We start from the raw sequence: 15378 nt of genomic DNA on the forward strand, positions 1-15378 counted from the left end.
ATCCTGGGGAAATTACATGGTGGGAAAAATTGGTTTGCAATATTGATCGGAGCCCAGTCAAGCTTACCTGTCACCCCCGTGGAGTTGCCCGCCAGCTGGGCCAGCAGTCTCGCGAATTCAAAGAAAGCGGGCAATGTTTCCAACTTCTAAGAAATCAGGTTCATCTTCTTATTGAAATGAACAATTTTATGCACATTTTCTGATAGATATTTTTTTCTGTATTTTATTCCCGGAGTCTGAGTTTCTAAGATGGCCTAGATAGCCCCGAATATACGCCTATGCTTGTTTTGTCAGTTGCATGATTTTGAAGCTATTCTCATTCCAAGGAAATGGCTGATTAACCCAGAGACAAGGACGTATTTAAGTGGTCCAGACCCCCGCCCCCCAAAAAAAAAGACAAATGAAAATATACTTGTTTAACATTTATTGTATAAATCGATGGTTAATTATTTATTTCCTTATCACCTTCATGGCCTGACTGACTGAATGACAGTATCAAAGATGATTTATGCACACTACTTATGATAATATTAAAAAAACTTAAATATTGATTATGGCTACGGAAAATTGTTCTTGTGTATTTTTAAAATACTACAAACCTTTTGGATAAATGAATTAGTGTAAGTGGAAACTGTACCCTGTTTCTGTTTGTGAAGCCGATTGGAATACTTTATGAAAAGAAAGGGAATGAGAATTATGGGGTGCATCCTGAGCATTAAACAGAGGCTCGGTGCATACATTCTGAAGGAAACTTACTTCCATCACTGTGTGGTACTCCTTCTCTCAGGAGAAAATATCGCAACCCACTTGCACCGTATCTTTCGACCCTATCAAAAGGATCCACCACGTTTCCTTTGGACTTCGACATTTTCTCTCCATCAACCATCCAATGAGAGTGACACAGGAGGCACCTGGGGGGTTCTAGCCCAGCAGCTATCAAGAATGCTGGCCAGTAGATCCCATGGAACCTGTAAGAAAATAATATATTTCAAGAACATGCACAAGCAGATACACAATTTATGAATAAGCAAGTGATCTTTCAATTTACTTCACTGACCTTTCCAATACATATCTGCTTTCACTGATACACAGTTAAAAAGCACAAAAGAAATTGGACAGTTCACTTGTGTTGTTCACAAATACACAAGTTGGCACCAAAGCTATCGGATGGAGTCTTGCCCAAGTGGATAGCCTCTACACATGGGAACTTCTCAAGCACATGATTTTCAAACTTGCCGCAATGTACACATACACACGCAACCCCCCACAACAAAAGAAGAAGAAAGGAAAAAATTGTAACTCGAGAACCAATTGTCGTAAAGAGATGAAATAGGTTTGTGCTTTTTTTCCAACATAGTGGGGGTAAAATTTATACATTGTACCTCCCAATAATGACAGTGGAAGAAAGATGAAGAAGGAGAAAATTGAAATTTAACAAAGAAATTTGTATCCTGCACACCCCTGTAACCACCACAATAGACCAAAGTGTACGAAAAAATGTAGTATGTAGCAGTGGTACATTCCGCCAACCACAGAAACTTTTGTTAAGAAAAATAATAACACTGTATGAGAAGGGAAGTGTTGCCAGCTTATGAAAATAATTTCTGGAATTTTGCTTTGGCCCTATGGATGCTGGATGCACCAAATTTGGAGGGAAGCATGACAAAAGACTATTCTTTGAGAAAATGTGAGATTGAGGAATTACAGCCCGTTTTATAAGATCTATACCATAAAACTCAGAGGGAAACAAAGTACTTTTTCAAATTCCGCTTGTTTATAGTAGAAACAATGGATATATTGTTTCGTAATTTAAGTATGTCATACCTTCATATGTATAAAAATGAACAAAAAGAACAGAACTGAAATATCTTGTGTAGTTTTAAAGAAATGGTGTGTTAATTGCTACCATATAGTGATGGGATATATACACATGAGAGCTATACGCAAAAAAAGATTAATTTTGTTAAAACATGGACCATAAGAAACTTATAAAATAAAAAACACTCATACTTCAAAATATCTTTCCCGATTATATGAAGATCCACTGGCCACGTAAAGGCATCCTTAGCATAGCCTCCGACTGTTAGGTAGTTTACCAGGGCATCTAACCAGACGTAGATGGTCTGTGTTGGGTCGCCAGGCACTGGTATTCCCCAATGGATCCTTTCCTTTGGCCGAGACACCGACAGATCCTGAAGGCCCTCCTCTACCCAGTTGGTCAGCATTCGATGGAACTTCAATGGCCTCACAACATTTTCTACAATGCAAAAACGTATAGCAGAGTTTGAGGTGATATTTTTGTGTTGAAATTATTAGTTTGTATTAGGAACATACTGATATTGATAAAGTATCAATAAAATATTCACCAAAGGCCTTCCTAATGGCACAGTGGTAACCTTGTAATCAAGTGGTCCCGGTTCAATACCTGGTGGAGGCACATAGTGTTTTGGATCCCATTCTAAACAATAGTTCCAGTCCCAATCAGCCCTTCTGTGCACAAAGTGAAATTAATATACATATATATATACTTCAGTAACTGATATTCGTTCATGCACCATGGGCGTGCGGTCTACAGGCTCAAGCTTTGGGCTCCAACTTCCTGACACGCACAGGTTAAAGTCACCTTGAGGAAGTGTAACAACTTTTCCCGAGATTTCAGTCAGTGTATGCTGCCCATAGCTACCCACCATCGTGGTGATGACATTGGGGAGCTATGAATGAGTACTGTAAGCCAGTCATGGAAACCTTAAACAACTACTGGTGGGAGTGAGGTCAGCAGTAGATAGGTAGGCACTGACCCTCATGGGATGTTATGCCATGGTATAAGATAAAATAAAAAAAAAAATAAAAAAACAACTGATATTCTACTTATCTGATATTAAATTAAAATATGGCTTACGTTTTGTCTATCTGTCTTTCTATTTCAGTTTGTCGCTTTTCTTCCTTTTGAATTCATTACAGTGAGGATGAATGAAAAACAGATGATGCAATGAACACAAAGCCACACCCATTGTGCCTTGACCAAAGTTTGAATCTGGGACCTCTGACTTCATTACGCTCACCACTCTGCCATTGCTTTGCAACAAATTAAGTAATTGTTACACTTACTCTATTGGCTTCATGATCCCGGGTTTGAATCCCAGTCTTCTTTCTGAGTGTCCCTTCATCAATTTCAGTGCATCGTCACTCATCCCCATCTTCGCAATTAGTTATTAGTGGCAGAAAAGTGAAGTAAAATAAATCAAATCAATCAATCTATTGACTTCATCAAGTAAAAAAATTCAAAATTTGTAAACAGAAAGCACAGAATCAAACATTAAGGAATCTTTAAACACCTAACAAACAAAAGATAACTTCAACAAGCAAAACAGAACATATAACCCAATGAATTAAAGTGAAAAACTTGATATCCTAGTCCTCAGTATTAACCACAAGCATTATACGTGACCATAAAATGCAGTATTATTATAATTAATAACAAGTATAACTCAAGTTAAACTGAACGTATAATATACGTTCTACCAAAATTAAAGAAAAAATAAACAAACCATCTTTTAACCAATGTAATATGGAATCTTGTAGAGATTTCAAGCGAAACATATAGTTCTTCTCTTCAATCCATTCAACAGGGTGGCCCGATTCCACAGACACTTTCTGAACTCTTCCATCGGGGAGTGTTACTTCCTTCAGTTGAGTCTCGGTCAGAAACGATTCCTCAGGTATGCAGTACCATCCTGAATAACTGCCTTCATAGATATAGTCTTTGTCTTTCAGAGATGACTGCAAAACAAATTAAAATTATTCTATATTGCACAATCAAAAGTGGTGATAGCAATACTAAAGTTATGTTTAGGATGTACATGTAAATACCAAAATTTTAGCTTTGTGTCTGATAAACATACTTTTTATCATTACATTTTGTGAGAACAACAATAATTATGAGGGTAGGGTATGTTCAAGCCAAATCATGATTTTTATAACCTTACGAATAAATAGAATCATGAGGAGATGCTCACAAGTTGTCGGCTGAATTTTGTTTTCCCGTATCTCCACTTACTGTTGGAAATGAGTTGGACATTAGCATGTTCCATACATGTAAATGCGTCACATTTCAAAGTGACGAATATACCTAGGTAAACTTCAAGTGGTGTGAATTATCAACATTAATAAAATGTTTATGCAAATTGTGTAGTGAATTCAATATTCACATAAGTCAAACTTCAATCAGCCCTTGTGAAAGTTAGTGCAGATGGACATACAGTCAACTCTCGATTCAACGACCTTTCACAGTTCCCGGGAAAAGGGTCGTTATTTCGAAGGGATCGTTATTGGAATTTGCACCAATTTTCAGCTTAAAGGGAGCTCAAACGGACACAAAGATGCCTAGGAGATGGTAACACCATTTATCCTGGTAGTTATACAACCTGTTATGCACAGGATGCGTGTTGTGAGAAGGAAAATAGAACATGAAAAAGTTTTCACAAAAGAGAATTTAAAATAATGTTACTTTGTTTCAATTGTACACAGTCGTTGCTTTTCCAGGAAATTCTTACAATTCTAGTTAATGAGAAACCCGTTTCCACTGAGACCTATGGAAAGGAAAACAATCTCTCGCTTATTGCAAGCAAAACTCGAAGAATCTTGACACCAGTCAGACTGGTGCCAGCAAAAGTCTGGAGATAATCGGGCAGAATGAATGTTGGATTTTATACGGGTTTACTGGAGCATTGTTTGTTACAAGATTAACTGGTAAGATTAGATCTCTCGGGAGAAACAACACAACCTCTCTAGGTACCAGACAAAAAAAATAAAGGCAGGGCTGTAATTTTCATTCTGGTTCGGCTGTGTAAAATACATCGTAAAAAAAAAAGTCACTTTTCTTTGCTTCAACCAACTTCATTCACCCTCCTTCCCCATTCAAGGGAGCAGTCCAAACTCCTTCCTTGACTTGCATTGTAATCCAGCGTGAAAAAGGAAATGCGCAACTTGCGATCTATTTTCACCCAAAGCACATTGTAGGACAGGTCATTAAACAATGTGGCAGTTGATAATCATTCGCGTTTGGAATTGAATTTCACTTTAAACTGTATATTTAGTCCCGATTAGCCCATCAGCATAAAATGAACTGAAAACAAGCTTTATGAAACTGCGCATTTTCACATATCAAAATGGTAGATCGTTATTTAATCTCACCTTAATCCATGATTTAATGTTGGATTTAGGAGTATTCTCGATGTCAAACACCCACCCCTCCAAACGTTTTAACCTTGAATAATGTCTTTTTAATCAGTCTCAGCGACCATTCCTACATTGAACACACTTTTTTTTTTCCTCCACATGAATGGTTCTGAAGAAAGGTAAATTAAATTTACAGTTGTGCTTATCAGAAGGCGCAGAACATGAAGTTATTTTAACTCTTGTTTTGCTTTCTGGAGATCGAATTTGGTTATCCTCAAATCAAAACAATAACTTTTTCCTTGGCGCTGGATGAGTCATCGCTGTTATCTGCAAGCAAGAGCTTAGCAGAAGCTAGACAAAACACTGGCGCCAGCTGCATCGTAAAAACAAAGAGACCGGCTGGAAGTTCGAGCAACAGGTGGCGGAAGAGAAAAGTCCCAGCATTTTAAAGATAACGCAACTGTCCAAGAGGGAACTTTTAACAGCAGTGTAAAGAAGAAAGAAATGACCCTTGCTTTACGTTTTACCACGCAACAGACAATAATACGGGCAATATTTCCTATGCAGACAACAGCATTAAAAAAAATATATACCTAGTCTTACCATAAATACTGTCACAAAGTTGTAAGAAAATAGACACAAAATGGTGAGAGATATTGTAATATCAGAATAACATGAGGTGCATGGATGCATTATGAACCAAAATCACAAATAATTATTCGAAATGGCCACCTTTAGCACTGACACACTTCTGAAGTCTTCGTGGCCACGCATCAATTGAATTACGCAACACATCGACTGGAAAATGAGCAACTACCTTCAGAAGAGACCGACCGCTTTAAACTTTCAATATTGGGATGTCTGTTCTTCCAAGCCATCTCCTGAAGCTTGGACCACAATTTGTAGTCCAAAGGGTATAGGTCCGGACTTGCAGAAGGCCAATCTGAAGTGGAAATGAAGTCTGGAACATTTGCTATGAGGGCACGCTCCATTTCTGTGAAAAAGGGGTAAAAATATCAGCCAAAGTGTACCAGCAGACAGTGCTTGAGAAACTATGCAAGAATCTTACCGACACCATCTTCCATGGAGAGAACTGGAGCTTCCAGCAGGACTCAGCCCCAGCACACAAAGCACTCACCACCCAGCAGTGGTTGGAGGCAAATGTTCCTGACTTCATTTCCACGTCAGATTGGCCCTCTGCCAGGCCAGACTTAAACCCTTTGGACTAGAAATTGTGGTCCAAGCATCAAGAGATGGCTTGCAAGAAGAGACATCCCAATATTGACAGTTTAAAGCGGTCTCTTGAGAAGGCAGCTGCGGAGTTTCCACTTGATGTGTTGCGTAATTCCATTGATGAGTGGCCACGAAGACTTCAGAAGTGTGTCAGTGCTAAAGGTGGCCATTTCGAATAATTATTTGTGATTTTGGTTCATAATGCATCCATGCACCTCATGTTATTCTGATATTACAATATCTCTCACCATTTTGTGTCTATTTACTTACAACTTTGGGACAGTATTTATGGTAAGACTAGGTAATAAATAAATTTAAAAAAACAACTGAATTCTGCAATTATCAACATTGCCGTGCACACCAGTGGCGGAGAATGAGCTGGGAAAGGGGGTGGTCCCTTTTTGTTTTACTTGTTCTATGGTTTTTGTTCGTTTTCAAGAATATATCCAGAACTGGTTGCCCCATTTTAGACGTCAAAGGAAAGGAAGAGGGATGGGTCCTTTTCCACCCTCGCCTGTAATCAGCCCGCATCAGCAAGAAAATCGTGGCTGAAACAATCTGCATCGCACCCCCCCCCCCCCCTACGTTTCCTGACAGGAAAAGAGGGAGAAGTCAGTAAGCCAACGGAACACTTTTTTTAGCAGATATTACGACATCGACACAATTAGGAAAGAAAACGTATTTAGTGGGAAACGGGAGTTATGATGCACGTAAGATCGAAGTAAACTTTTGTGGAAACCTGGATGACAACGCATTAAGCGGGTTTACGATCTTTAGTTCACCTATGTGGTTTTGATTATCTCTAACAGTTTCGCTTTTTTATGAAGTGTTGCAGGGAACAAATAACACATTTTGAATGAAAGCGGTTACCGGAAGTTGTCGGCTACAAGGCCGAGAGTTGCTCACTCACGGGAACCTGCTGAACTGGACAGATGGGCCAGACTTCCAGGCGCCACACATCTGTATTTTCGAACATTCCTGCGATCTTATCTCTCAAGGTGGTGTATTTATCGATGAAAGAGCTTGACCTGCCATACACATTGGCCAAGACTGCAAGTCCAGCAGTCATTTCGGGCTGCTCCCACCCTCCCCCGCGAGTTTTCAGCAGCTCTTAGGACAAGGAAACAAAAGGTCGATTTAAAATAACATCCAAGCACATTCGATCTTCTCTTCTCGCGTATACAAGAGAAAGCGTGGCAAAACAAGCCTGGCACGTTTGGTAGCGGCCTTCGGGTGCGGGGTAACATTGGTGCGCTTGAGGGAGGGGAGGGCAGAGGTCAAGTGCTATTGGATATCACTCAAGCATGGTGTGGTGGTGTCTATTTTTAGTTCAGACCCAATTGTGAGCGGTAGAGCGCTCGTGAAGGAAATGAGTGGGGAAAAAAACAACGCATTTTTCGGCCGATTTCCTTCAATTTTTCAACTTTTTTTTTTCAAATTTTTCTATCTTTTTCTAAATTTTTCACGGTTCCCGGGAAAAGGGTCGTTACTTCGAGAGGGTCGTTATACCCGGGGTCGTAGAATCGAGAGTTGACTGTACATCAAAATAGTATTCAGCCAATGAAGTGGCTTCTATCACTGTTAGGTGGTAGCTATTTGTATCTAAAGTGTAAATCACCAACCCTGAGACATTCTGTACACAAACCGTCTCACCGATTTGATGTATCACTCCGCATCAGCTGATTCATGACCGCAATCATCTGCTGTTACACTCATAGTTCGCCGCACCTATTCATTTTATATAAGAGCCTCTGAATGTGAGAACCAGCTCTCAAAACATCAGACGAATATGCAGCCGCATACATTGTTACTGTCCCGGTCATTCTCTCTTTCATAACCCTTAAAACTGCACACTGACACACCACTGCACTGGGATACCAACTTTGTTATTTTTCTAAGGACAAGTTAGGCAATATTACTAAGTGGCACTACTTCCTTGCTATCACATGATTATTTTTAGAAAATAACCAATGTTATAAAATATCATTATGTACACAATTCTCTAAGCTCATTGAAAGTTACAATGCATATTCCTACAAAATGCTCACACTTATCTTGCCTTGCCATGTCACCAAGTTATTTTACGAAGTGCACTATATTTGGCGGAACAAAAATCGTTATTAGGATGCTTGCCAAAGTTTCCAACCGCAATAAATTTACGAACATTCTTTGTCTTGTTTTGATCATCATCAATATATTTATTGGACTTACAGCATTGCATATGGCTGTTTATACCCATTATATATTTTATTTGCATAAGATACAATTTACATAAAATCTACAAAGAAATTTCAAATACACTCCTATCTATATCAAACCTTAGAAATATACATTACCCTGTTATATCATTTTGTCTAAAAAAATGCAAGTTAAATATATTCAATTTGCATGCAAGAAAGAAGCCAAATTTATGGGAAATTATTACTGGTGCAAAGAGTTAACCATAAAGGTGAAGCAATAAGTACAAAAGAAAGAGCATTGGTTTTAAAGTGAGACGTCACTTGCGGCAGCGTATCCCATACTACAAATTGGCCGTTGTTTTACCTTACGTATTGAATCCTGTAACAATGCTGGATTTTCGTGTGGATTATTTTACTTCTATGAGTTTGCAATGCTTTCTGCATGCACGTGGTTTTGTTTACAGAAGGTCTTAGGGTTGGTGATTTGAACTTTAAGTTCAAACGATAATCAGTTATTAAAAATGGCAGACAACAGTGTCACCGAGTAATGGACAGCATACAAGTTTCTTGTGAAAGGAAAGAGGAACTAGTGGACATTTACAGAAGACTTCCAGCACAGTATTGTGATGAGACAATCACCCACAATAAACCATCAGAACAGTGCAAACTAAGGTTGAGCCGATACTGATGGTATTAGTATAGTATTAGTATTGACTAATACCAGCAGTATCAGTTTGAATTTAATTACTGATAACAGTCAATATTAACATTTGTACATATTCAAAACTACTTTGAATTGTTACAATTTTCAAGTGTTGTGGTGGAAATCGGTAGGCGTATCAGAAGTGGTCCAAAGTTGTATTGCCTCTGCTCTAGCGTAAATATTTATGCATAGGCATCTGTAAGTGACAATCTTTGCAGTTGTCAAGAAGTTTCCTAAAATAAACAAGTATTTTAATATATTGCTCCTATCTTTATGACAATTTAATGTTTCTTGTTAACTGACAGATTGTAAGATCGTAATTGTTAAATAAAAATTTATAATACTCCTTAGGCTATTTTACAATTAATATGTCCATGCCATACCCAGAATTCAAACCTAGGACAGAACCTTTGGCTTCAGATTATGTTATAATGCTTTCTGACACAAGAGTTCGTGTACTGTTCATTGAATCATCAATAACATTTGAGAAAAATGTTGAATAATTCAAAAGTTACTACTTACAAGTTCATAAATAGGGGCAGGATTTCATGACCTTGAATATGTTATTTTCTACATGACAGAGCATATTTTAATCATTTTTTCAGTCACATTCTGCATAGTTTCGCTTATTCAAGGTATACACAGCATTCTTTTGCACATGAAATATTTCGAAAGTGGATTAAATATGCTCCTCTTCTGTCAGTCAAAGTACAACTAAACTTTACCAGGTACAAGGTTTTGTTGGACAACGATACATTACTATATACATTTGAAAATTGACACAAAGCAGTCATAGCATTTTCAGTGTAACTCGGGGCTCATGAAGTAAACTAAACAGATATATGTGAAAATATCCCACTATACAGTACTGATATTTGAAAATAAAAATTAATCCTACACAATTTCAAATTTCCTACTTGATTCCCTACTGTTTCTCTAAATCTTGCACTCCGTGAAGAGAATGCAAGTTTTAAATTACATTCTTTGTTGTAACAGCATATTTATGGAAAATTTATGTCATAAAAATACTATCTCTAGTTGAAGAGGTTATCTCAGGATATCAACTAGGAGATTTCCAGATAGGCTTACAAGTTTTTGAGAGCTAACCACCTGGTTCATATCCCGAGAAAATATCTTCATTGTTCGTCGCCACGAAAGCTTCAAGAATTACTATCTCTAGTTATTAGTTCAGACTTTCCAACCTTGTTGCTATTTACCTGCATATACACCACTCACCCAAAATTTATACACAGCCTCCCTATGAGATTTTTCTGTTGTCCGTATGAAGTCTGTGTATCTTACATCACACTTATCAAACAGTTTTCGAAAGTCATTGGAAACTGTGGTACAATATTCACTAAGGTTCAATCCACTGGCAGCAGAAGCTTGCTGAATCTTCAACCCATGCTCATCAGTGCCTGTGGTGAAGAGACTGTTTTCACAGCCAAGCAACTTCTGGAACCTACATGCAGCATCAGCTATCACAGCACTGTACAGGTGGCCTATGTGAGGAGCTGCAAAGGATAAACTGAAATAGTGATTCAAACTGAACATAATCTGCTTAACCTACTCAGACAAGCATATATGAGTAAAATAAAAAATTGGTCTATACCAAAGAGGATGTCAGTAATTAGAAAAGGTAACAGTTTCATACATCAGAGACACATTTCTTCAATTTTACACAAGAAACTACTTACGGAAATGAGTTTCTGCAAGGTTTACAACGTTCGTCGAGGTATTTTCTTTCACTGTGGAATATATTTGACCGGGAAATAATGTATTTTTCAAGAGAAATATCTCACCGATGCACAATTGCCATTGCTTTCATTTGCTTGCCCTATGACAACCGGATGCTGCGTATGTTTGATGATGTAAGCCCCTGTCAGTGTTTTTTTTACTATGCTTGCCTAATGTAACCAAACCTAACCTTATTGGAAATGGTTCGTGGGGCTATCCGTGAATGGTTTGTGGGGCTATCCGTGTATGGTTCGTGGGGCATTCCGTCAGCTACCCGTGCAAAATGTACATAAAGATGTGCCCACCATATTCTGTGTTCCGGAAGCGAAGAAAGGAATTTTAAAAAAAACATCAGAATGTGAAAAATTGCCTTTGTTTTCATATAAAAAGCATAATGGCACCTTGAACTAGGTTCCACAATACACAATTGGTAAGTACGAACCATGGGAAACACAAAATATCCGATTTTAATGTGTCTCCAATCTACGAAACTGGTATCATTAGAAAATTTGTAGAGTATGTGAAAAAATAAAATATTGCTTCAAAAAATATTATGTAACATATATGTGTATTAGACAACAAGAATAAATGGCGATTACCAAAAATATATCACGAGAGTAAACTCAACAAATTATTTTGCCTTATTATTCATCAGATCATGCACATTGAAAGCTATCCAATAAAAAAGTTACCTGCATTAACATAAAATATTGGTGTTGTTATGAAAAAATCATTCTTCCTGTTTCCCTTGGTGACAAATGTCACACAGTTTTGTTTCAAAGTGATTCCTCTTCTGTGAATTCCATACTTCAGTATAATACTCCACACTATCCTCATTGGTTCCTATAATGAATTGCAGACATTCAAGCTTTTATTATGTGTGCACAGCAGTTCAACTTTTGCACAAAGCAATCAAAGAAAGGTTAATATACTCTAAGACAATATATGTATGCAAACGTATATTAAAATGGAAAAATACACACTACAATTTTCTAAATATGTTTAAAAGTATATTTTGCACCCTACTAGTACTAAAAAAAAATAGGGGGAGCAAGGAATGTATATTTTTTTTTACAAGCATAAGAAAACAGTTTTTCTTTGTGACATTTCAGAACACACTCTCCCTTCATCAGACATTTATTTTCATTTTGACTAAAGAAACTACAGGAAAAATTATTCTACAATGCAAGCAATGCATACATACAAGAAAAACAAGAAATGTATAACATTACCAAAACTACTGAGAGCTATTATTATAATTACAGAAAAATGAATACTGAAGAAAAACGTTAGAGGCATTTGTATGATGGTAGCACATACAGCAGTAACAGTAGGGTCTAGTGAAACCACATTTCTTCAAATTTACAGGAGGAACTACTTATGGAACTCGTGGAAGTGTTTTCTCCCTTTGTTCAATTTATTCGGCTGGTAAATCTTGTATTTTTCAACATTAATGTATCTCCGATGCCCGATAGCTCTACCGTCGACTACGTGAATCAAATGTTCCGTGCGTTCGATTACGTAACCCCCTGTTAGTGTAGCAACCACGTGGTAGTTTTACAAGATGACGTGTGAGCGGGTTGTTTTTTTTCCAATTTAATTTTCTATGTTTGCCTAACTTAACTGAACCTAACCTAACCTTCCATGAATAGTTTGTTGATCAATTCTCGCTTTAAAAACATTCTGTGAATAGTTTGTGCGGCACTTTTCCGTTAATAAGTTCGGACGTGTGAGCAGTTTTTCTTTTTTCCAATTTAAGGTAACACTATAGTATAGGGGTGACGGATTTCTTCAGATTTACAGAAGAAAGTACTTACGGAAATCATTTTCTGTAGCGTTGTGGAAGTTCGTGAATGTAGTTTTGATCCATTTTAATGAGAATACATGTTTTCTGTGAAAATCTCTGTCCAACATGCTGTTTCTGGTGCCGCCATTTGCTTTCTGCACGAGAGCACAATGTTCCGTGTGTCAGATGACCTAACCCCATAGTCAGTGTTTCAAACTCGCCGTGTTTTCACTAGAACATGACGTGTCGAGTATTTTTAATTTTTTTAAACTATACTTGCCTAACCTAACTTAACCTAACCTAACCTTACGGAAAATGGTTTTTGGGGCTAATGTCAATGGTTTGTGAGGCTAACGTCAATGGTTTGCGAGATATTACCATAATTTCAAATCCGGGCACGAAAGTAGGTATTTCCCGGTGAACGAGGTTGCAACACTGCATAAATCGACAAAACACTCGCACAACGGACAATAAACCAGTACACTGTCGCCATAATGTGTGTTACAGAATCGAAATAACAAGTAACAGTAAGTACTCGTAAATGTAAGAAATAGACATTATCTTAGTTAGAAATGCATTATTTCACCTTAGGAAATGTTCAGCATTCCAAAATAGTACGTTAGCAATGTAAAAAAGTGTTAAATATATGATTTCTAGGTGTCACCCTCATACTATAGTAGTACCCAATTGAATTTTCTATGTTTGCCTAACCTAACTTTCCGCGAATGGTTTGTGGATCAATTTTCGCTTAAAAACCTTCTGTGAATAGTTTGTGCGGCATTTTTCCGTTAATAAGTTTGGAAACACTGCATATCAGCTGACAATAGACAACGTGAGTCAAGATTTGCCCGCCATATTGTGTGTAACGAAAGCGAATTAGCAATGAACATTAAATACTTGTAATGTGAAAAATTACGCTTTTCTCAGTTAAAAAAGCAAAATACCACCTTCAAAAATGTTCCGCTGTGCATAACAGGTAAGTACAATTGTAAATAATTAGGAAATAAACGAGTGAAATGTGTTTTCACTATACCATACTGTTACCCATACAGTTTGATAAAATACCAGAGGAACTTGAAGTACTAATATGTTTTCAGCAACTCGTGAAACTTTCCGCTTAACTAATTTAATATCACCAAATTGGGATTACAGATTACTCCCAAAAGTAGCAATTTTACACACTGAGATATGCAGTTCTTTGGTAAGGGGAACACATTGAATAATTCTTGTACAGTGGGATCCATGAGTATTACCGTGCAAATTGCCCATTACTACTTTCATTAATTTTTTCCTTACATCCTGTGTGTTTTTACGCGATGGATTTGTATGTATGCTGGTGCAGAAGTTATCAACATCTTGTTTTGAGTTTTCTTTTAATTCTTGAAGCTCTTGTTGGGTCAAATAAAGTGCACGAACATGGTGATGGACAATTTGCACGATAATACTCATGGATCCCACTGTACGTGATCTTCCAACCTACATATTTCATTTTTAAAACAAATCTAAACGAAGTTCGAAATCATACAAACGTAACAAACACTGTACAAATTATATAATAAAAAAACTAAAAAAATATTACGTACAAGGTTTGAAAAAACAAAATACTATTTCTTGGATATTTGCTTTGCAGATTTACTCTATAGCACGTCTCAGAGCGTCCTGCATTTAATGTTTTGGTATAATTTAACAATAGAGGGAATTTCTCCAATTTGTTTGAATTTTCGGTTACTTACTAATTTGGGTCTCCTAATCACGAATCTGCACTTAAAATTTGGCGCTCACGTATAAATTTGGCGCTTATTTGGGGCAGGTGAATCCGGCCACTTTCTAACATGCCCTTAACAGGGAGTCTATAGATATAGGCGGGGCCGCGATAGCGGTAGGTCGATTACCCCAGGGGCGGAGCCCGGAACCGGCGGGAAATTCGGAAATCGAGGGTGTGGAAATAAGAACTTAATTTCGATTATTTTGCTATTTCCACGTGTAAGCGCCAAATTTTGACTGCAGATTCGTGATTAGGGGGCCAAAATTAGTGAGTATGCCGAATTTCAAACAAAATGGAGAAATTCCCTGTATTGTAAAATCGCTCCGGCGAGTGTATACTTGACCACGAAAACCGATACTATGGAAAGCAGTGCTGCTGTGTTTCACGACGAACATGCTATATGAATGCTAATTTCCTACGTTGCTGTCCTTGTCACATTTAAATGGACTCATTTACAGTTTATCACCTAATGATATGTGCATATTTTTCGTACTGTGTTGTGTATTTCCCGATGACTTGAGTTCTTTAAAATGTGCTTATAGCAACTACATTTTATTATTCGTGGACGTGTTCACCACTTGTGTGCGTCCACAGTTCGTCCTGTGGCTCGTCATTGAGAGATGTACACGCTGCCTTCAACAGGCAATTTGTCCGTCAACATTTTCATTCGTTTTTCTCTTAAATTACATCCAACGTATTATTAAATAATAAATTTAATTGATGCTAGTGTAGAAGTTGTCAACACCTTTGTTAACATTATGTTTCCATTCCTCAACCTTGCATTGCGTAAAACAAA

At 37.5% G+C, this 15378-nt stretch overlaps 1 protein-coding gene across 5 annotated transcripts in view; it reads right to left on the reverse strand.

Moving 5' to 3' along the window:
- MetRS-m (Methionyl-tRNA synthetase, mitochondrial) overlaps nucleotides 1-15165 on the reverse strand; it is a 67053-nt gene extending 51888 nt beyond the window's left edge. The window contains exons 1-6 of one of the 5 annotated variants that reach the window (XM_083126766.1): nucleotides 15076-15165; nucleotides 11724-11874; nucleotides 10531-10808; nucleotides 3549-3780; nucleotides 2011-2257; nucleotides 757-968 (exon numbers count right to left, since the gene is read on the reverse strand). In XM_083126766.1, coding sequence (XP_082982892.1) covers nucleotides 757-968; nucleotides 2011-2257; nucleotides 3549-3780; nucleotides 10531-10808; nucleotides 11724-11868 — 1114 coding nt within the window. In that variant the 5' untranslated portion in view covers nucleotides 11869-11874; nucleotides 15076-15165. Of the gene's footprint in view, nucleotides 1-756; nucleotides 969-2010; nucleotides 2258-3548; nucleotides 3781-10530; nucleotides 10809-11723; nucleotides 11875-13882; nucleotides 14092-14113; nucleotides 14197-14400; nucleotides 14474-15075 lie in introns of those variants that run through there. The other 4 variants (XM_083126764.1, XM_083126767.1, XM_083126763.1 and 1 more) reach the window with 4 other exon arrangements.
- Between the last annotated feature and the right edge of the window lie 213 nt (nucleotides 15166-15378).

This window comes from Lepisma saccharinum, chromosome 8 (genome assembly GCF_977018435.1).
Source record: "Lepisma saccharinum chromosome 8, izLepSacc3.1, whole genome shotgun sequence".
Taxonomy (NCBI): domain Eukaryota; kingdom Metazoa; phylum Arthropoda; class Insecta; order Zygentoma; family Lepismatidae; genus Lepisma; species Lepisma saccharinum.